A 19,368-nucleotide genomic window follows, 5' to 3' on the forward strand; every position below is an offset into this window, starting at 1 on the left:
CTCACTCGCGGCCGGCTGGAAAATAGGGGATGGCGTGGGCAAAAGGGTACGGGCGAGGGACGGGAACGCCGTCCCCGGTACGGAAATCCGTACCCAAGTTTCCTACGAAATTTTTTTTTGCGTTTCGGGGACCGTCCCCTTTCCCCTCAAAAAGGGACGTCGCAGGGTACGTCCAAAATCCATACCCGCGTCCCCGTTTCGTACCCGGTACGGGTACTAGGGTACAGAGGCAGGGGACGCGTCCCCGTGGAGCATAGGTATCAGGTCTTGATCTCCATTCTCCTCTTTGTTGATGATGTGGTTCTCTTGGCCTCTTCTCCCGACAACTTACAAAGACTCCTTGATGGTCTGGCTTCTTTTTGTATTCAGCGGTAGCTTTTGGTCAATTTGTCGAAGACAAGGATTATGATATTTAACTATTTGAAGACCTCTCATCTTCATTTCTTCTTTTAAGGGCAGGAGATTGAGATTACTCCCTCTTATATGTATCTCGGTGTGAAGTTCTCCGGACCGTGTTTCAGTTTGGGACCTGCTATTCAGTCTAGAGTTAGTAAGGGTATGGGTTCCTTGGCTTTGCTGGAGAGACAATACTTCAAGCATCATTTTTGGGATATTTTGTCCAAGTTGTCTCTTTTCGACTCCTTGGTTCGTCTGACAGTTCTTCATGGTTTGGTTGTTTGGGGGCCTTCTCTTATTTCTTCTGATTGGGCTTCTATTGAGTAGGTTCAGACGTTGTTGTTACGACGTATCATTAGATTTCACAGATTCAACCGTCACAACATTGTCTTGGCTGAGTTTGGTGCTCATCCTCTCAAACTTGCCGTCATTTTTGACTTGATTTGGCTTCTTCATCGACTTTGTGGTTTTATGGAGACGTGTTGATCGACATAGATACTCTCATCTGGCATACCGTTCTTCGGTGGAGATTATGAGATCCGATACTTCTACCAGGTCTTGATGCTGGTACGCTCAGGCCTCCTCTTTGTTAGGTTCGATCAAGATTGACATTGATCATCTTCCTCCTTATCAATTTTTGATAGATGCTCTTGCTCATCTTCTCCCCTCACGTCAGGAGTTGAATGAGCATGTCATACAGGATATTTATAGACAGTACATTACCACTACCTGGAGTAATCCCCCGGGGGGTTTGCGACCTAGGATGGCCTTCTATGCTGAGCATTTTCTTGAGATTCAAGATAGTATTGTTGTTTGCGTTGCTTATCTCTGTCGGCACTGGAATCATGCCTTTCGGTTTTCTCTAGGCTCATTTAGAGTCGGTTCTAATCGCCTCAGGATTCAGACTGACCACCATATGGATCAGGTTGATAGGTTATGTCAGCTATGTACTTTGGCGGAGGTTGAGACTGAGATCCACTTCTTATTTCGTTGTCCTCTTTACAATGAAATCAGAGGGAGATTTTATTGCCTTTTCAGAGACTGTTCTTCTCTTTCGATGTTCTTCAGCTATATTGATCAGCGGTGTTTGACACTTTTTCTTCAGGAGGACACCCATCTTCGAGAGATTACCTTGTAGTCTTTTATTCCTTAGGGGTGTACTTCTGATCAGCTCATTACTGCTTTTTTCTCTCCCTTGCCTCCTCCACGGGGTTTGAAAAGGCCTTCCACTGCTTCTCATTCCAGATCAGTCAGACATTATACCAGTCTCTCTAGGCAGCGACAGTCTTATAGCGGTTTTTTACGGCACTCTAAGGCTGTGGATCATTCCCGAGTGTACCTCTCTATTACTAATTTCTTTGTGGCAAGGAAGGACCCTTAGTCCTTACCTTGTCTTCTTTCTTGTTTGTCTCTTGCTTTTGTTTTTTCTCAGTCACCGTTTGGTGCTTCTACTTTGGCCGGCTCTTCTGTTTGTATGCTCAGTCCCATAAACCGTTTTGGTTTTTCGTGGACATTAATATTATTATCTTATCTTATCTTACCTAGTTTTATAAATATAATTTTATTATCATTATTTATTTAATAATATTTTATTATTTAATTATTATTAAATTTCTATCTTAAAATGAGGATATAACAATCCACCCTTCCTCAAATTGCTTGTCCTCAAGCAATTAGATATTTTCTTTTGTTGAGTTGAGATATATATTTCTTTTAGTCCAAATTATTAGGTTTCTATCATGGATATGTTTGAATCCTTTCTAATAGTCATTAACTTTATACATTAGTCTATTATATAAATTATTTTTCTAGATCCTCTTTGACCCTACAGGATGGCAAGATCATTCTCTTATATCACTGTAATGTCCCCACTAATAGGGTTAGTTAGGGACAAGTAATACCTGAAAAAATAAATGTTAGAATCACAATAATAATAAAACTAACTATATTATTCTACTTTCTAAGTTAACCCCAATCTTAAGGACATCTCCAGATCGAGCTTCATAGCTCATAGCTACTTTGCCGTCATCCCGGGAGCACACCCCTTAAGATTCTTTTTGGACGGGCATCCTCTATACAAGGCCAACAACATATGCATATGTTTGACATTAGAATATTCTGGCAACACGGAGAATTCTCGGCCATGGTGGTCGGTTCAAGGTGTTAATACCTTCCTAGCCCCATGCTTCGAGTCTTATAATTCTCCTAATATATTAATGTATTATTACTTGATTATCGGCCATGGCAGACAATGGAGATCTTAATATCTCCATGCTCTATGCTTCGATATCGAATCTCGGCCATGGCGGACAATGTAGATATTAATATCTCACATGCTCCATGCTTCGAGTTCACATTGATATCCATGGTGTTAACCCCATGAGCTAACACAATATTATCCACAAGTATTGTTCATAAATAAATTCATAAACATAATTAAACAAATATAATTCATAAACATACCTTTCTTACCTTCTTGAGTCACACCCTTTCATAATACAAATCCTTTGAAAAGTCACAACACTTCATAGTTATAATCCTTTCGAAAAGTCACAACCTTTCATAACTAAAATCCTTTGGAAAAGTCCCAATACTATATAATTAAAATATTTTTGAAGAGTCACAACTGTTCATAATTATGACCCTTTCAAAGGTTTGCATCTTTTCAATATCATTGATACCTTTTTAGAAAGTCACTTCCTTATTTTCTTCATATTACTTTCCTTTTCCATTTTTCCTTTTGGACTCCTCTCTACTTCTCTTCCTTTTCGCCCCGCTCTAAAATAAACTCTCCTCTCTTTTATATCTTAATTTTAAGGAGTAATGTCTATTTGTTAAATCTCTCTGGACTTTTCATTAGATTTAGTTAATTTATATTATACTATGTTATATTATTTATTTACTTACTTATTTGTGTTTATTATTATTTATTATGAAATTCTATTTAGAAAGTTAACATACTTTCTATAATATTGTCTCTTGTATTTAATTTTATTTCTTTATTTACTTTTTGAAAATTTATTATTTTTTAATTATTTAAAATATCATACTAAATATTATTTCATTAATAATATAGATTAAATAGTAATTATTTCCTAATTTTATAAATATAACTTTATTATCATTATTTATTTAATAACATTTTATAATCTAATTATTATTAAAATTCTATCTTAAAATGGGGATCTATCAATCCTAAGAAACCCCTCAGCTTCTTAATGGTTTTTGGAAGAAGCCATTCCATGATAGCCTTGATTTTGTTAGGGTCCACCTTTACTCCTTTATGTGAAACTATGTGTCCCAAATGCTCCACCTCCTTAAGACCAAAAACACACTTGATGGCTTAGCACAGAGTTGATGGTTTTTGAGTAATTGTAATGCTTGATCTACATGCTGCAAATGTTTTTCCCAAGTCTTGCTATAAATCAATATATCATTGAAAAACACTAACACGAATTTTCTCAAGAACTTTTTAAAAAATTGAATTCATTAAACTTTGGAATGTAGATGGTGCATTGGTAAGACTGAATGGCATCACCAAAAATTCATAATGATCCTCATGAGTTCGAAATCTTGTCTTACAAATATCTTCCTCCTTAATTTGAATTTGGTGATAACATGATCTAAGATCTAACTTGGTAAAGTACATAGCTCCATTTAATTCATCTAGCAAATCATCAATGATTGGAACAAGAAACTTATCTTTAGTGGTGTACTTGTTGAGCATTGTATAATCTGGACACATGCGCCAAGTTTCATCCTTCTTACGCACCATCACCATAGGTGAGGAGTAAGCACTTTGGCTATGCCTGATAATTCCTGCCTCTAGCATTTTCTCAACAATTTTTTCTATCTCACTTTTTTGTACGTGTGGGTACCTATGAGGCATGATGTTCGGTGGCTGGCTCCCTGGAACTAGTTGTATGGCATGGTCATGATCCCTCTTAGGAGGAAGTCCTTTAGGTTTATCTCCAACAATCATTGAGTGACGATCAATTATTGTTTGTAAATCTGGAGGAGTAAGAGCATTAGATTGAGAGACTTTTAATGAACATAGCTGGGCCACAAATCCATCTGCTCCTTTCTTTAGAAACTTTTGCATTTGATGAGAGCTTACCATTTGTGGGGATTTTGTCTTCAAGCCCCTTAGCTCCACTACCTTTCCTTTTGATTGAAATCTCATGAATAGTTTTTGGAAGTTTATCTCAATTGTTTCCAATGTAGTAAGCCATTGTACTCCCAAAACAATATCTACCGCACCCATGGATATTGCATACATTGGGGTATCAAGTTGGGAATCTCCCATTGGATAATTTGATGCTATGACACTTCCTTGAACAACTAACTATACCCCCATTTGCAATCAAAACTTGAAACTTTGGGGCTGGATATATAAAACAATTTAGAAGAGTTGCCAATTTTTTGTTGATGAAATTATGAGTACTTCCTAAGTCGATCAACACTATTACTTTCTGCTTCTTTAAGAAACCCACTACCTTGAGAGTTTGTGGTGCACTAAAACCTGAAAGTGCATGACAAGAAATGATTGGTTGAGAATCATGTGATTCCTCACCTGACTTCCTATCTTCCTCTAATATGGGTTCATCTGCTTCATCCTCACTTGGACCTTCAATATATAACAATTTCTTTTCACTACATTTATGTCCTCGACTGTATTTGCTATCACAATTGAAACACAATCCTTTTGCTCTTTTCTCCTCAATTTGTTGTGGAGTCAACCTAGTGGGTTGAGGACGAGAAGGTGTTGAATATCCTTTTTCTCTTGTCACATTAGCCCCGTGCTTTCTAGGATTCAAGAACTTCTCCTCTACCCTGCGTGCCAATATAAAAGACTCATTTACTGAGCTAGGACTAAACATGTGTACCTCATGTTGAATGTGATCCTTGAGACCGCCCAAGAATAAATCATTCAAGTTCTCCTTTGTAATTGTATCCACTCTTAAGGATAGATTTTGGAATTTTTGAATATAATCCTTGATTGATCTTGTTTGTTGAAGCTTAGCAAGTTGGTTAAAGAAGTTGTCTTTCACGCTATTGCTATATTGTGCGTAGAGTTCTTCTGTAAAAATTGACCATGATACGGTGAAACCCTTTTTCCTCCTATGAGTACAAAGTCAACGACACCAAATGAATTGAATTGATCTTGTTTGTTGAAGCTTAGCAAGTTGGTTAAAGAAGTTGTCTTTCACACTATTGCTATATTGTGCTTAGAGTTCTTCTGTAAAAATTGACCATGATACAGTGACACCCTTTTTCCTCCTATGAGTACAAAGCCAACGACACCAAATGAATTGATCTGGTTCTAGATATAAGGAAGTCATTGTGACCTTTTGTCCATATGGGGTTTGATGTACTTCAAAAAAATTCTCCATTTGGTTTATGCATGTTAGAGGATCCTTTCCATCTAACTTGTGCATATCCACCTTTGGAAAAAAATTCCTAGATCCCATAGGAGTATTAAAATTTGTGTCATTATTAGTCGACTTGAAGGTTTTACCTTGATCGCTTGAGAACTCCTTCCTTGGTTCATTCATATAGGTGCTTAACATGCTTCGTATATCTGATATATTTCATCGTAGGGTACACATATCCCTCTTAGCCTCTTTTTTGAACTTACTTATTTCCTCATTGGAATACTATCCTTTGTTATTTCCCAATCCTTATCAGAGGATTTCCCCGGTGTGGTAGCATTCTTTTTGCCTCTTGTTGGAGGCCTCGTCATGATGGAAACCAATATTTTTGAAATAAATCACACAAATGAAATGTAAATTCTCTGATATTTTTTTTTTACAATAACTTACTAGGGCCAAGATACCCTTACTCAGAAAAAATCCAAAAAATTAGCAAATTTGCTGCCTTGAGAGCAAATTTTCCTAATTTTGCAATAACTTGCTTATTTTTGCTTCAATTTCTCCAAGCTTTGAAATGTATGCTCCTCTACTATGTATTCAAAAACCCAATACAAGTTATACTCCAATTCGGCAGGGTGTGAGAGATATGTAGATCTCAATAAATTGTGTAGAAATAGTAATTCTACAATAATTTTCTCAAATTTGTTTCAATTCCTCTGAAATTTGAACTATAACTTCTTTAATATGGTTTTCAAAAACCCTTTAAAAATCTTTAAAAAAATTCGCTAAAATCTGAAAGTTACGCTCCTCCCAAAATCATGTCCAATGTTGAGAAAAAATCTTGCCTCTATGGTGCCAAGATCATGCTCTGATACCACTTGTAATGAAATCACTTGCACAATGGAAGAGATAATATGTAGTATCCCAATACAGGATATTTAATTTCTCCTTGAACAATATGACTAGAACTAAAATATGGCAGATGTACTTCAGCACAAGAAAATTCAGCAGAAACCCCAATAGAAATTCGACTAACTTCTTCTTGGATATAGCTTTCAATTCAGATTTAGGCCAAAGGAATACAATGCTATAATAAAACCGGAAATTAAACTTGGTAGATAGTTTCCAGCAACCCCAAAAAAGTTAGTAGCAACACCAACCGACACTTATCCAGTCTCTTTTAGAAATGGAATGCTCAGATTCAATTACAAGAACATGCAATACGAGACAATAATAAAACCAACTGTTCTCCACAAGATAACCATTCGTTATTTCCACAATAACATTCAAGATGACAAACATATAACCATGAGCTACAAGCTGATGAGATGAAAACAACAAACTCTTATAGTTTCTTAAACAACACTATTGCCTTATACAGCAGCAATATAGCAACCAACAACTAAAATGTTATTGTATTATACAACAGCAATACAATAACTAGTACACATAAACCAATCCTAAATATAGATTTAACAGTCAGATTGGAATGATAGGATAAGAACCTGTGAACGCGAATGAAACGCCTGAAGTGATGTTTTCAAAGACAATTGGTTTGCGTTCACTACCTGCTAGCACGAGGGGCTATGTCCTCCAACTAGCTGAAAGCTGAAGCTTTCTGAGACTCTCGCAAGAGAGGAAACTGAACTGAATAATAAAACAAGCATATCCAACAATGAGCCTCCTTCCTTTTTAATACTCAAACCAAGACTCTTTGGCTCCTTTCTAGTTTTTGTCTTATTCCCTAGTGGCTCTTTACTTCCCTGAGGCATTTCGTCTTGTTCCTCTTCGCCCTTTTGTCCTTAATAAAACATTAAATCGACCCCCTTTTTAATATTTTGGGCCTAAGTCTTAGTCAATTTAATATTATATGAAATAAGATTTCATTATTTCTAATGTTCCAAAGGGAACATTACAAATCTCCCCTCCTCAAAATTGCTTATCCTCAAGCAATTCGTACCAGCATCCCATACGAGTCTGCAGGCAGCCCTGTAATCCAAATTGACAACAATTTTGGCGATACTGCGAAGCTAGATGTCTCTCTGCAATCTCTCTCTCAACCAAATCCTTGGATCCCATATAACTCTCTGAAGAAACTCAACACTTGCACCTATAAACTGATCAACACTGATCATCACCATAAGCAGCCTCAAACTGAATAGGACCACAATAAAATCGTCATCCAACCAAAGATACAACCTGCTAAAACTTGGATCTCAAACTCTGTTATGCTGCCTCGTTGCTATGATGATATAGAAATATATCCAGGGTCCATGTATTATCTAGACGAACGTGAAGACCTGACTTAGATGGATGATGTAAGAAATGAACTGCTCAAAAACTGAGAAGACCATCCCATGGACATCAAAATTCATATTGTCAGCATAAACTTGGAGAATTCTCTAGTGCATAGGAGCTAAGAATACGAAGAATGCTGAGAATCTACCCACAAATCTCACATAAATATTCCACCGACAACTATTTAGAGGCTGATGAAGAAAATTCACCCAACTCCTGAATGGGGTGAAATCGGAAAATATTTTGGGGCTGATCAAATGATAAGCAACAGAAGTTGACTCATCATTCCCATGCTGAAAACTGGATTCACTATTAGAATTTGAGCCAAGGTCCGTCAAACCCTTCCTCGTCATGGCAAACAAGAGATGATCCTTCAATTAACATAAAAAGGGGATTGTCGGACTTCCAATCAGCAACAACTTCAAACAAAGGGTTGTCAACAAGCTGAAAGTGTTCTGAAGTTCTGCTACTTAACCGTTTGAGGTAGCTATCCAAATCATACATTTGCTGAATGCTCTCAAGTTCGTCAATGACTTCTTGGAAGAACTCTTGCCTCATCCTATTCTCATGTTCCCGAGAGTGTTCCATGAGCTTGATTTGATTTTTTGCTCCCAGTAAAGATAATTGAGTTTCACTCAGTGCCTCCTGAACATTCTTAAGCGTCCTGCTGAGATTCTCAATCTCATCCTTTTCCCTACTTGACTGTGCTGCATAAATTTCAGCCACCTTAAAGAATATAATCCCTGTCGGACAACAGATATAAGTAATTTGATTTCATAGTCTCGAGGGCTGTTTTGACCTTCTGTAAATCAGCCACATGCCAATCACCTTCCCCTTCCCTTGGGACCTTCCTGTAGAGCTCCTCAACCAACTCGTGGGTACTATCATATTACACCAAGGATGCCACAACCATGTCTTCACTAACCTTCAATTGATTCTGTAAGGTATGTATTTCATTATCTCCCTGCTGAAACTGTTCATTGTCTTGCAATGTCATCCCCAGCTGTTCCTCTAAATTCACGTTCTGAGTATCATGAATATAGGGTTCATGATGCCAAGGTTCCAAACTACTATTACCTTGAGTGCAATCTGCTTCATTATTCTGCTTAAGAAGACTCACGTCCAAGTCACCAACGAAGAAAACTGTGCCTTGAGTAACATCTACTATGTGATCGTGAGAAGGCTGCCCATCTCTGGTGGTTGTTTGCTTTTCTATTTCAAGATAATTTTGATCTATCAAAATTTTTTCGTACACTCCTGTGTGTTGTTCCCTTGCAAAAAAATCCTGGGCCAACTCTAGATACTTTCGTTTTTCCATATCAATCATATTTAGTTGCTCAAGATAAAAATCTATATAATCATTGAATGACGGATCATGCTAAATTCGGTTAGGGAGTCTTTGATAATCCTTGTAGATGTTGAGGATTTCAGTTTTTACAACGGAATCTACATTCCGGGGTGACGATTCGTGTGGCTTCATAGTAGCTTTCTTGAAATTACCCAATTCCTTTCCAGATTTCTTTTTAAAACTTATTGAACATTTCAATTCCAAACTTGACTTCTGCAACATAGCTACAAAATTTGATCAGGAAATGCCATAGGGCCACCCACAACAGAGAGTAAAGCTACTATTGATTGCAAACCTATTTGCCAAATAGAATCCTCAGGAACAAAATACACACATATGGCCCTGCAAGTTGAAGAACTATTGCTAGTTTTAGAAGTGTTCTAGGTGTGTTAGGATTGGTTGCTGTGGAAAGTATTCCCAACTCCTAATAATCCTTACTAATTCATCCCTGTTGTTGTCTGTTTTCCGTAAGAGACCGAGAATGCTGTCTTTGACATGCCATAATAACAAACTCGACAAAGAAAACATAAACACTACTCATCGAATCATGTCTTCTCGATTTATTTCCACACCCCTTCACCTTCGCAAACGAACTTACAAAATTCAGTTTTCCCCCTTCACCTTCGCAAACGAACTTAGAAAATTCAGTGTTTTGTTTAACTTTACCTGCTCTGTTGGATTTCTCATGTATGATTGTTGATGCAAAAATAAACTCTTGTTCTATAGCCTATAGATTTCCCGCCTTGGATGTTATCCCCCTTAAGTTACTTGAAGTTTTGCTTATTTTACAAGTTGTGACTGTATTATGTTCCCATCAACATCTGTCAGTATAAATGAATCACTATTTACTGGGATTCTTATGGTCTCTATGCGCTTCCAGCCAAGCGAATTGGATGCAACCAAAACCAGGTTTGTGTCGTTGCTAAGATTTGCCTTTGATTCTGGTCATTAGCTTATATTTAACAAAGAACACTGTTGGAACCCAATTACTGTGTTTCTACATTGAGAGGTTAATGTTGAATTTGTCAAACAAACAAGAGCAGAATTCACCAATTCTTCAACCTTAGAAGCTCCAATGAATAGGCGTTTGGCATAATCATTTGTTGTATGTTGTTTTGCAGTTCCAGAAACAGCATTATGGTGTTGTGCAATCGCTAAAGCATCTCCAAAAATTCTCGTATTTTGTCCAAGTCTCTTCTTCCAACAAAAAAACTCCAGTTGTCTCGCAGCCTAGTCGCGGTTTTTAAAGGATTATCCTCTTCCTTGAAAAAATATTTCCAACCCAACCTGTCTTAATGCATGTCATCTTCTTGCCACAGCAATGATTGTAGTTAAAGGTTTTGAGCATTCGAAATATATGAAAACCCGGTGCAGTTACAAATCTATCAAAGATTCCAGTTTCACAGCTCGTGGATGATGGAAAGTGTAGTTGGGACTGACTGTCGTGAGAGGTTTGTTCCCTCCTTCGCAAATTTAACCTGGTCAATGTCGATGTTACTTTGCTATTCCAGACATTTCCTTACATCATATTCATTTCCTAACAAATCTCCAAATTTCGTTGGTTCTACCCAACGCCCTGGGCCACGCGTCTGTTTACTATTCACGACAAGATAATAATGTATTCGCCACAATTTTGATTCTTTTCAATATTCGGCAGTTATCGTCTAAATTTAAACTTATTTAGTTTATTCCAAATTTGACCCCTTTAGGAATATGTGACATCATGCAAAATTTTGAATTCTCCTAGAAACGCTTACGTTCGACTCTTCTTTCCACCGCCAATGGGACCTTGAAGAACTAACGCTTTCCACATCCAACACTTCCTGACAGAAGTAAAGCTTTTTATTTTCTCGGGTATTCATCAGGCATATGAAAATGAATCCTATACACCTGCGTTTCCTTTTGTAAGTCATTAAAATCTCTACTGCAGGACTCTCAGACTTTCTACCCTTTCATGGTATGATTGCCATCTGTAGCTTAGTTAATCATTAACTGTTGGTTACAGGATTCTGTCATTACTGAACAACAATGCTACATCTTCCTTTAATAACATCAATGCTAACTTTTGGTTTACCATTCTTTAGCGGTAATAATTCCAGCTCACGCATGGCTTTTGCACGTTATTAGATGTAGTAACAACCTATTTTGAACTCGAACCACTACTTGGAGAACTGGATTTAGCCTTCCAAACACACATGTTCGACCCTTTTGGTGACGCTTCTCCATTTGTTGTCAATGGAGGCAATTCTCTTGAATCCATGCCTTCAGTGGTCTTATAAATGGCCCAACCATGAAACACTTCATTCCATTTGGTCCCCGTGAAGATGCCTCAAAGTTTGTAGGTGGTAGATCATGTACTCGATGCCAAGTAATTTCACTAATTTCCATCTTAGTTTGTGGTGCAAAAACTGTATCTTTCTTCACTCCACCAATGATGTACAAACGAACTCTTTGTTTCCCTACAGTAACTTCAATATTGTGATCAACATTCAAAAGCTTAGATATATCAAATCCAGTCTCTTCCAATCTCGTGGCCTCCTTGACGCGATGTTTTCTAGTTATAGGTGTTCGTCGGTTTTTGTGTTGCTATGCTGTGAACCGCTATTATGAGATTGAATCGTCCTGGCAAGTTATCTTCAATCCACTGCGTGTTGTTCCTGTTGCTAACTTCTGCCGTCACTACTAGCGTGAAAATATCTATGAGCAGAATTTACTAAGGAGAGAGTCTAAGCTGCCATCCAAAAGCTCCCCTGTAACACGAGTTCTGCTATTGCTATTTGGAGCTAGGAAAAATCACTGGCAAGACATAACTGTAACTATGAAATGATATCCACGGAATATGCTCCTCTTCTGCTACGGAATGGTTTTCCTCCCTGCTTACTGTTCGTGCATACTGACCTATTCTTCTTCTCGTTGCTGAATATATATATATATATATATAACAATTTGAATCTCAGTTTTGTGAAATGCAAATGAGAGTACTGAGTTTTATCAGTCCTTCCTATAAGCACAGGTTATCAGTTCTACCTTGTGCCGCGATACTAAATTAAAGAACTTCTAATTCTTATCAATATAACACATTGATAATTCTGATAACGACTTTATAGATTCGTCTTTGATATCAATCTCATAGGCTGGCAGGAAGACCAGCTTTGATACCACTATAATATCCCAATACAAGATATTTACTAACTTTCTCCTTGAACAAAATGACCAGAACTAAAATATGGCAGATGTACTTCAGCACAAGGAAATTCAGTAGAAACTCCAGTAGAAATTCGACTAACTTCTTCTTGGATATAGCGTTCAATTCGGATTTAGGCCAAAGGAATACAATGCTATAATAAAACCGAAAATTAAATTTGGTAGATAGTTTCCAGCAACCCTAGAAAAATTAGTAGCAACACTAACCGGCACTTATCCAGTCTCTTTTAGAAATGGAATACTCAGATTCAATTACAAGAACATGCAATACGAGACAACAATAAAACCATCTGTTCTCCACAAGATAATCATTCGTTATTTCCACAATAATATTCAAGATGACAAACATATAACCATGAGCTACAAGCTAATGAGATGTAAACAACAAACTCTTATAGTTTCTTAAACAACGCTATTGCCTTATACAGCATCAATATAGCAACCAACAACTAAAACGTTATTGTATTATACAACAGCAATACAATAACTAGTACACATAAACCAATCCTAAATACAGATTTAACAGCCAGATTGGAATGATAGGATAAGAACCTGTGAATGCGAATGAAATGCATGAAGTGATGTTTCCAAAGACAATTGGTTTGCGCCCACTGCCTGCTAGGATGAGGGGCTACGTCCTCCAACTAGCTGAAAGCTGAAGCTTACTGAGACTCTCACAAGAGAGGAAATTGAACTGAATAATAAAACAAGCATATACAACAATGAGCCTCCTTCCTTTTTAATACTCAAACCAAGACTCTTTGGCTCTTCTTTGGTTTCCATCTTATTCCCTAGTGGCTCTTCACTTCCCTAAGGCATTTCGTCTTGTTCCTCTTCGCCCTTTTGTCCTTAATAGAACATTAAATCGACCCCCTTTTTAATATTTTGGGCCTAAGTCTCATAGTCAATTTAATATTATATGAAATAAGACTTCATTATTTCTAATGTTCCAAAGGGAACATTACATAATATGAAATATTCTATAAATACTTGATAATAATTGAGAGTAATAGGCCACTTCAAAGGGGCAACCTCCAAATATCTCCAATGAGAACACACTTCACAATATGATGTTGAAGTAAGACTCACAACCTCCTATATATACCTAATTATGCTTAGGTTGAATAGACACAACCCTACATAACACTTGGGCCGACTTACCTACCTAAATAATAATATAATAATGATAACTTGACTTAATTAAGGATTAAGATAGCGACAAGTTGACTATTCATAACCCTATATACACCAATATTAAGGGCGTAGCAGTATCTCAATATATCTCCTAAATATTAGTTCGAAGAGCACGAGGGCACTCAATCAATAATAGACTTCACTATGCCATCATCTACATGCAAAGCAATAGCTCATAAGACATGATCTGTTTTGCAATTCCAAGAAAACTTCTTACTAGAGAGTGCGAGATAGGGGAACACAATTATATGAAGTTGTCAACAAATGGAGTCACCTAAGATGGGTGATAATGTCATCTCTCCATTGTTTATAGTTCCCTCTTTAAGTTGATCAAAGGAGGACCCATGACAACCTATGACATTTCTTCTAAATCTCAAAGATAGAGTCATCACATGAATATAGAACTTCCAAATGCGATCTGCAATTTAAAATAAAGCTGTCCCATGAATAGTACCTCTCCAAGCATAGGATGTTCAAGTAATCTAGCAAATGCCTCAAGTAGATAATACTCAATAGAAAATACCTGGGCTGAATCTCAAAAAATTTCATTGACTAAAATCAGAGCCTCTCAATACCTTTTTAATTCTGCAAGAATCACAAAAATTGAAGATTGTGGCACAAAGTTATGAGCTTGGGAATCCTAAAGGGAGTTTTTACTTAAAGCTGCAATAAGTGTTGTCAAGTAGAAAAATCTAGTAAAATAAGTTTCACAGGTTCAGCATTCATGAAACTGGCTTGCCATCGATATCTGTTTTTCCTCTCATGATGTCAGCGATATGCAGGTGGGTGGTAGTGGCTGGCCATGGCTGCGCCACCGCTACAAATCTGGCGAGAGGCATTGTCAATTATGGATTTTCTGATGTTGATAGTCAGTTTGTAGTGATGGAGACTAGATGTAACATATGCACAAACCAAAAAAGTTACGCCGTGAAGACCTGGCAAGAACACTGAACACAATGGAACATGCAATGGGGTGTTGACCCTGACAGCTAGTACATTCACATATAATACGATCTGCAAAAAAATACACCGTGTCTAGTGTCCCAACAAAATCTAGTAACAAAACACAGACCCCAGATAAATATGCCAACCAATATTAATATTGATAACGACCCAAAAAAGACAATGTTGGCCATGACAAAGGAAAGGTCAAAAAATAAACTGCGAAATAAAAGCATAAGGATTATGTAGAAGATGTAGAATTTTGCCCAACATTGCAGAAATATAGCCATATCAGGAAATAAATCGCTAGAAAAATAGGCTGAGGCCAAATTGTTTTCTCTGCCCTGTCCATAAGATTTGTACAAATTATATGAAATCCACATGATTGTATAGATTCATACGATCAACATAATAGTTGAAAAAACCTTTGATGCTTGTGAGCAAGAATGTCAGCTTTTGACGAGTGATAAGTATTTCTAAGGCTTTTTTGCCCTCCTAATGCAATGAGACCAATCTGTTCCAAATGATCAGCTAGCTCTCAGAATCAGCGACTAGCCCTACTTCAAAACATTAAAAATTTGGCAAAAATGGTCAGATTTAGACGAAACGAAAGTTAATATCGTCTTTCTTTAGAATGCTGGACTCTATGGTGATCTCAGATTCCCTCCAACACTAGCCAAAAATCAACCTGCGGCGGAAATCTCTCATCTAGCATAGTTCAACTCTTTAACATGAGAATGGATTTACAAAACTCTAACTGTGATACTATGTTGAAATGGTTAAAAACCCATAATGAATTTGTAGACTTCAATAGTCAACCAAGAAGATACCTTCCACAAGAGAGTATTGCAACATGAGCTTGCATGAAAATTGAGAATGATATTACTCAATAAGATATACAAATGAGTTATGGTATAATGTAAAAACACCTTGAATGTATAGACAATTCTAACGAGGGATGCACAACTTATCTTGATATAAACATTAAAAGCTCAATGTATAATCATAAATGCTTAAGGAAATTTTTAAGTGACTTATGACTAAAAGTAAATAATGAGACATGGCCCCATAATAAGAAATTTTCTAGAATACCACCTAGGATATAAGGATAACTAACATGATCCTAAGTCAACATGCAAAATACGTTTCCACTAACAATTATATAGGAAATAACCTCATTCACATTAACAAAAACAATCACAAAATGATCACAAAACACCTCAAACATGCCAGATAGAATTAGAGAAATAGGACCAAATGAACCAAGTGTGACTAAGAACACTAATCAAAGTCAATCTAGAGAAAAGGGGTCCGCTCTAGATTTGATAATCTATATAGTTGTTCATCTTCTTGATCAATCATTAATCATTAATTTTCACAACTTTTCATTACTCGTTTCCATCATCACTAGTACCCTCAGTACAATACAACCTTTCAATACATTTGTGTTCTCTATTGTATTTGCCATCACAATTTAAGCATAACCCTTTGGTTCTTGACTTCAATTTGTTGAGGCATCAATGTTGTAGGTTGAAGGAATGACAATGCAAGGGTCCTCCTATCTTAGTTACTAGGGAATTTGTCCCTTCTATTAATCAAAACATCTTCCTCTGCTTGCCTTGCCAAATCATTGATTGGTAGACAAAACTTGGATTGAACATGTGTACCCCTAGATCTAATTCATGCAAATCTTCTTTGTAATGTGTTCCATTCTTAAATACAAGGTTTGGAAGTCCTACTGCAGTCACTTATTTTGAAAAATGCATTTACTTGTCTCATGGAATTTCTCGTTGCCTTTGATTGAGTTTGACATTCAGTTTTCTTTGGCAGTGGAGCTGCTTATTCTAGGATGTTAGTCAAATGTTAAACCAAGACTTCCTTGTCTTCTATGGTACATACCTCCTTTTTCGATTGCCGCTTCATAACAATCACACAAAAAAGTGTTTTTAGCTCATATTTTTGTAGGTATGGTATCTTGCCTTTTACCAAAGCTAACAATGGAAAATGCATTGGTTTTCATAGGCACGATTGTTACCTTTCATCATTTCATAAAATTACAGTACGTCATGAAAAGTGTGCTTCCTTTTCGGGTGTGACTATTACAGCTAGGTGTCACTTTATTCTAATTTGGCAATATTTTGTCTAATCTGATCTTTTACACTTGCTCTTTGCAACTTACCAAACTTGTTTGACTAGGCAATGTTTGTTATTTGTTTGACTATGATCCCTTGGCTGAAAATTCCTCTCCTTTAGGCACTGGTTATATATTCTTCCATATTGTGTGAGGTGATTATCACTTTTGTAATTAGTAATTAATTATTTATTAATTAATTTATAATGAGAGATGTTAAATTGATTAACACTACAATTTTATGAAATATGATGTGATTTCAACTGAGTTTTTTTACCATGAATTTATATTTGACACACAATTGATTGCTAAAATGACAAAGGAAAAATAAAACATCAATGCAACATTTGTTATTCAATGCAAAACATGAATGGTTTCGTTTTCTGAATCCCTAGTCTTTAATAATAACTCTTTGCAACTTACCAAACTGGTTTGACTAGGCAATGTTTGTTATTTGTTTGACTATGATCCCTTGGCTGAAAATTTCTCCCTTTTTGGCACTGATTATATATTCTTCCATATTGTGTGAGGTGATTATCGCTTTTGTAATTAGTAATTAATTAATTATTAATTAATTTATAATGAGAGATATTAATTGATTAGCACTACAATTTTATGAAATATGATGCGATTTCAACAGAGTTTTTTTTACCATGGATTTAGATTTGACACACAATTGATTGCTAAAATGACAAAGGAAAAATAAAACATCAATGCAACATTTTCTATTCAATGCAAAACATCAATGGTTTCGTTTTCTGAATCCCTAGTCTTTAATAATAACTCTTTGGTGGATGGTGTTCCAGACAGATGTTGCCATAAACGTTGCAAAAAAAGATGCTGTATCTGTTGCATTGTTTGCTCCAGGATGGGTGTATGAGGTTGACCCAAACCCAAATTTTGAGGATGCAAACAATCGGTAATATTCTCTAATTGTATTTGAAGCTTTTATAGAATTAACTTTCCATTCTTATAACAGGCAAATTGAAAAATACTCAAGAACAGCCAAGATGTTTGGACCAAACCAATCTACCATCCACCCTTTCCCAACTATGGACATGGTGTTTTTGGAATTAAAGAAGATGAAATCAAACCCTTAAAAAAGAAATGTTAATTAGTCACGTTGCCCATAGGATTAAAAGAGGAAAACATATGAAAGATACCACAATTTGGTTACCAAACAAAAGGATGGAGTAAAGAAATTGATTCACGTGTTATATCCTACTTTAAATGCATTCAGGATGAAAGATTGATTTTATTGCTATGAATTATTATCACGATCTATTAAAATGTGTATATGGAATCAAATCCAATTTGAAAGATATGAAAGAGCAATCTCAATATGTAAGGTGTAGTGTTTTGATTTGTCTCTTTTTGAGACAACTCAAACCAGAATAGATGTGATGTAAAATCTCTCTTCAGGTTATAAAGGGAAGTTCCTGGAGATGCAAACTACCCTAGACACTAAGCCTTAGCAAAAAATATGTAGGAGTTGGCTGTGAACTTCGCACACACGAAGATCATCTGCAAAACAAAAATAACCTTCCACAAGAGAGAATGCCAAGAGAAGCTTCCTTGATTATGGATGCAAAACTGAATTGATTGATATGAAATGTACATAGGATGCCTAGCTTATAAAGAAAAGGTTGATAGGTAGGACTAGACAAGATTAGGACACGTGTCATGTATTGGTAACTGTATATTAAATAATGAAATTAGAGATTACAGTATATACAAGCAATTTGATTACAAATTTTTTAAAAGAAACAAACATAAACAAAAGCCAAAAATAGAAACCATCTATGTTGAATTTACAGCAGTGCTCGTTAAGCATAGGAAAACCATCAGATCTGTCTCCTTCCCAACCATAGATGATAAATTCTTATCACCATCCTGGAGCACAACATCCACTTAATAAAGCAGATTGTGCGTATATATATAAATTGTGTATCCAAGAGAGGAAGACAAATCTTCCTTTACACCAAACAAATGGGATTCACAAAGGGACGCCACCCTCCTAAAGTTTGGGCCTTCAATTCAATATAATAAATATCTTATTATATAATAATAATATAATAATTATATTATATATAATTATAATTATAATATAATAATATTATTACATAATAATATAATTATATTATTAATGATATAGTTACATTATCACATAATATAATTACATCTCACAATAATATACCAATTATATTATCAATATAATTATTGTGTTATTATAGGCAAGAGCCCACAACACAATGGTAATTTGTGAGCCTCTATTTTGGGAGGTCTTTAGTTGAGCCTACTCAAATTTAACACATAATTAAAAATAATTTCAACAAATAATAAATAATCTAGGCTTCGACCTATAACCTATCAAACTTTTTTTATTTAAATAATTATTGATCAATAATCTCTTATGCTAAGACTGGAGGCTTATTAACATATTGTAGTTCTAGGTCAGCCCAAGAAGCGATTTGACCTTGCTA

At 36.0% G+C, this 19,368-nt stretch overlaps 1 protein-coding gene across 1 annotated transcript in view; it reads left to right on the forward strand.

The window, feature by feature from the left end:
* The window catches only part of LOC149549291 (cytosolic endo-beta-N-acetylglucosaminidase 1-like), a 231,080-nt gene that overhangs the window by 24,447 nt on the left and 187,265 nt on the right, over positions 1 to 19,368 (forward strand). The window contains exon 6 of the mRNA XM_089792735.1: positions 17,692 to 17,804. Within this exon, the coding sequence (XP_089648861.1) occupies positions 17,692 to 17,804 (113 nt within the window). The remainder of the gene's footprint in view (positions 1 to 17,691; positions 17,805 to 19,368) is intronic.

The sequence above is a fragment of the Cupressus sempervirens genome, chromosome 7 (genome assembly GCF_028749045.1).
Source record: "Cupressus sempervirens isolate cs-2001-9-10 chromosome 7, ASM2874904v1, whole genome shotgun sequence".
NCBI classification, from domain to species: Eukaryota; Viridiplantae; Streptophyta; class Pinopsida; order Cupressales; family Cupressaceae; genus Cupressus; species Cupressus sempervirens.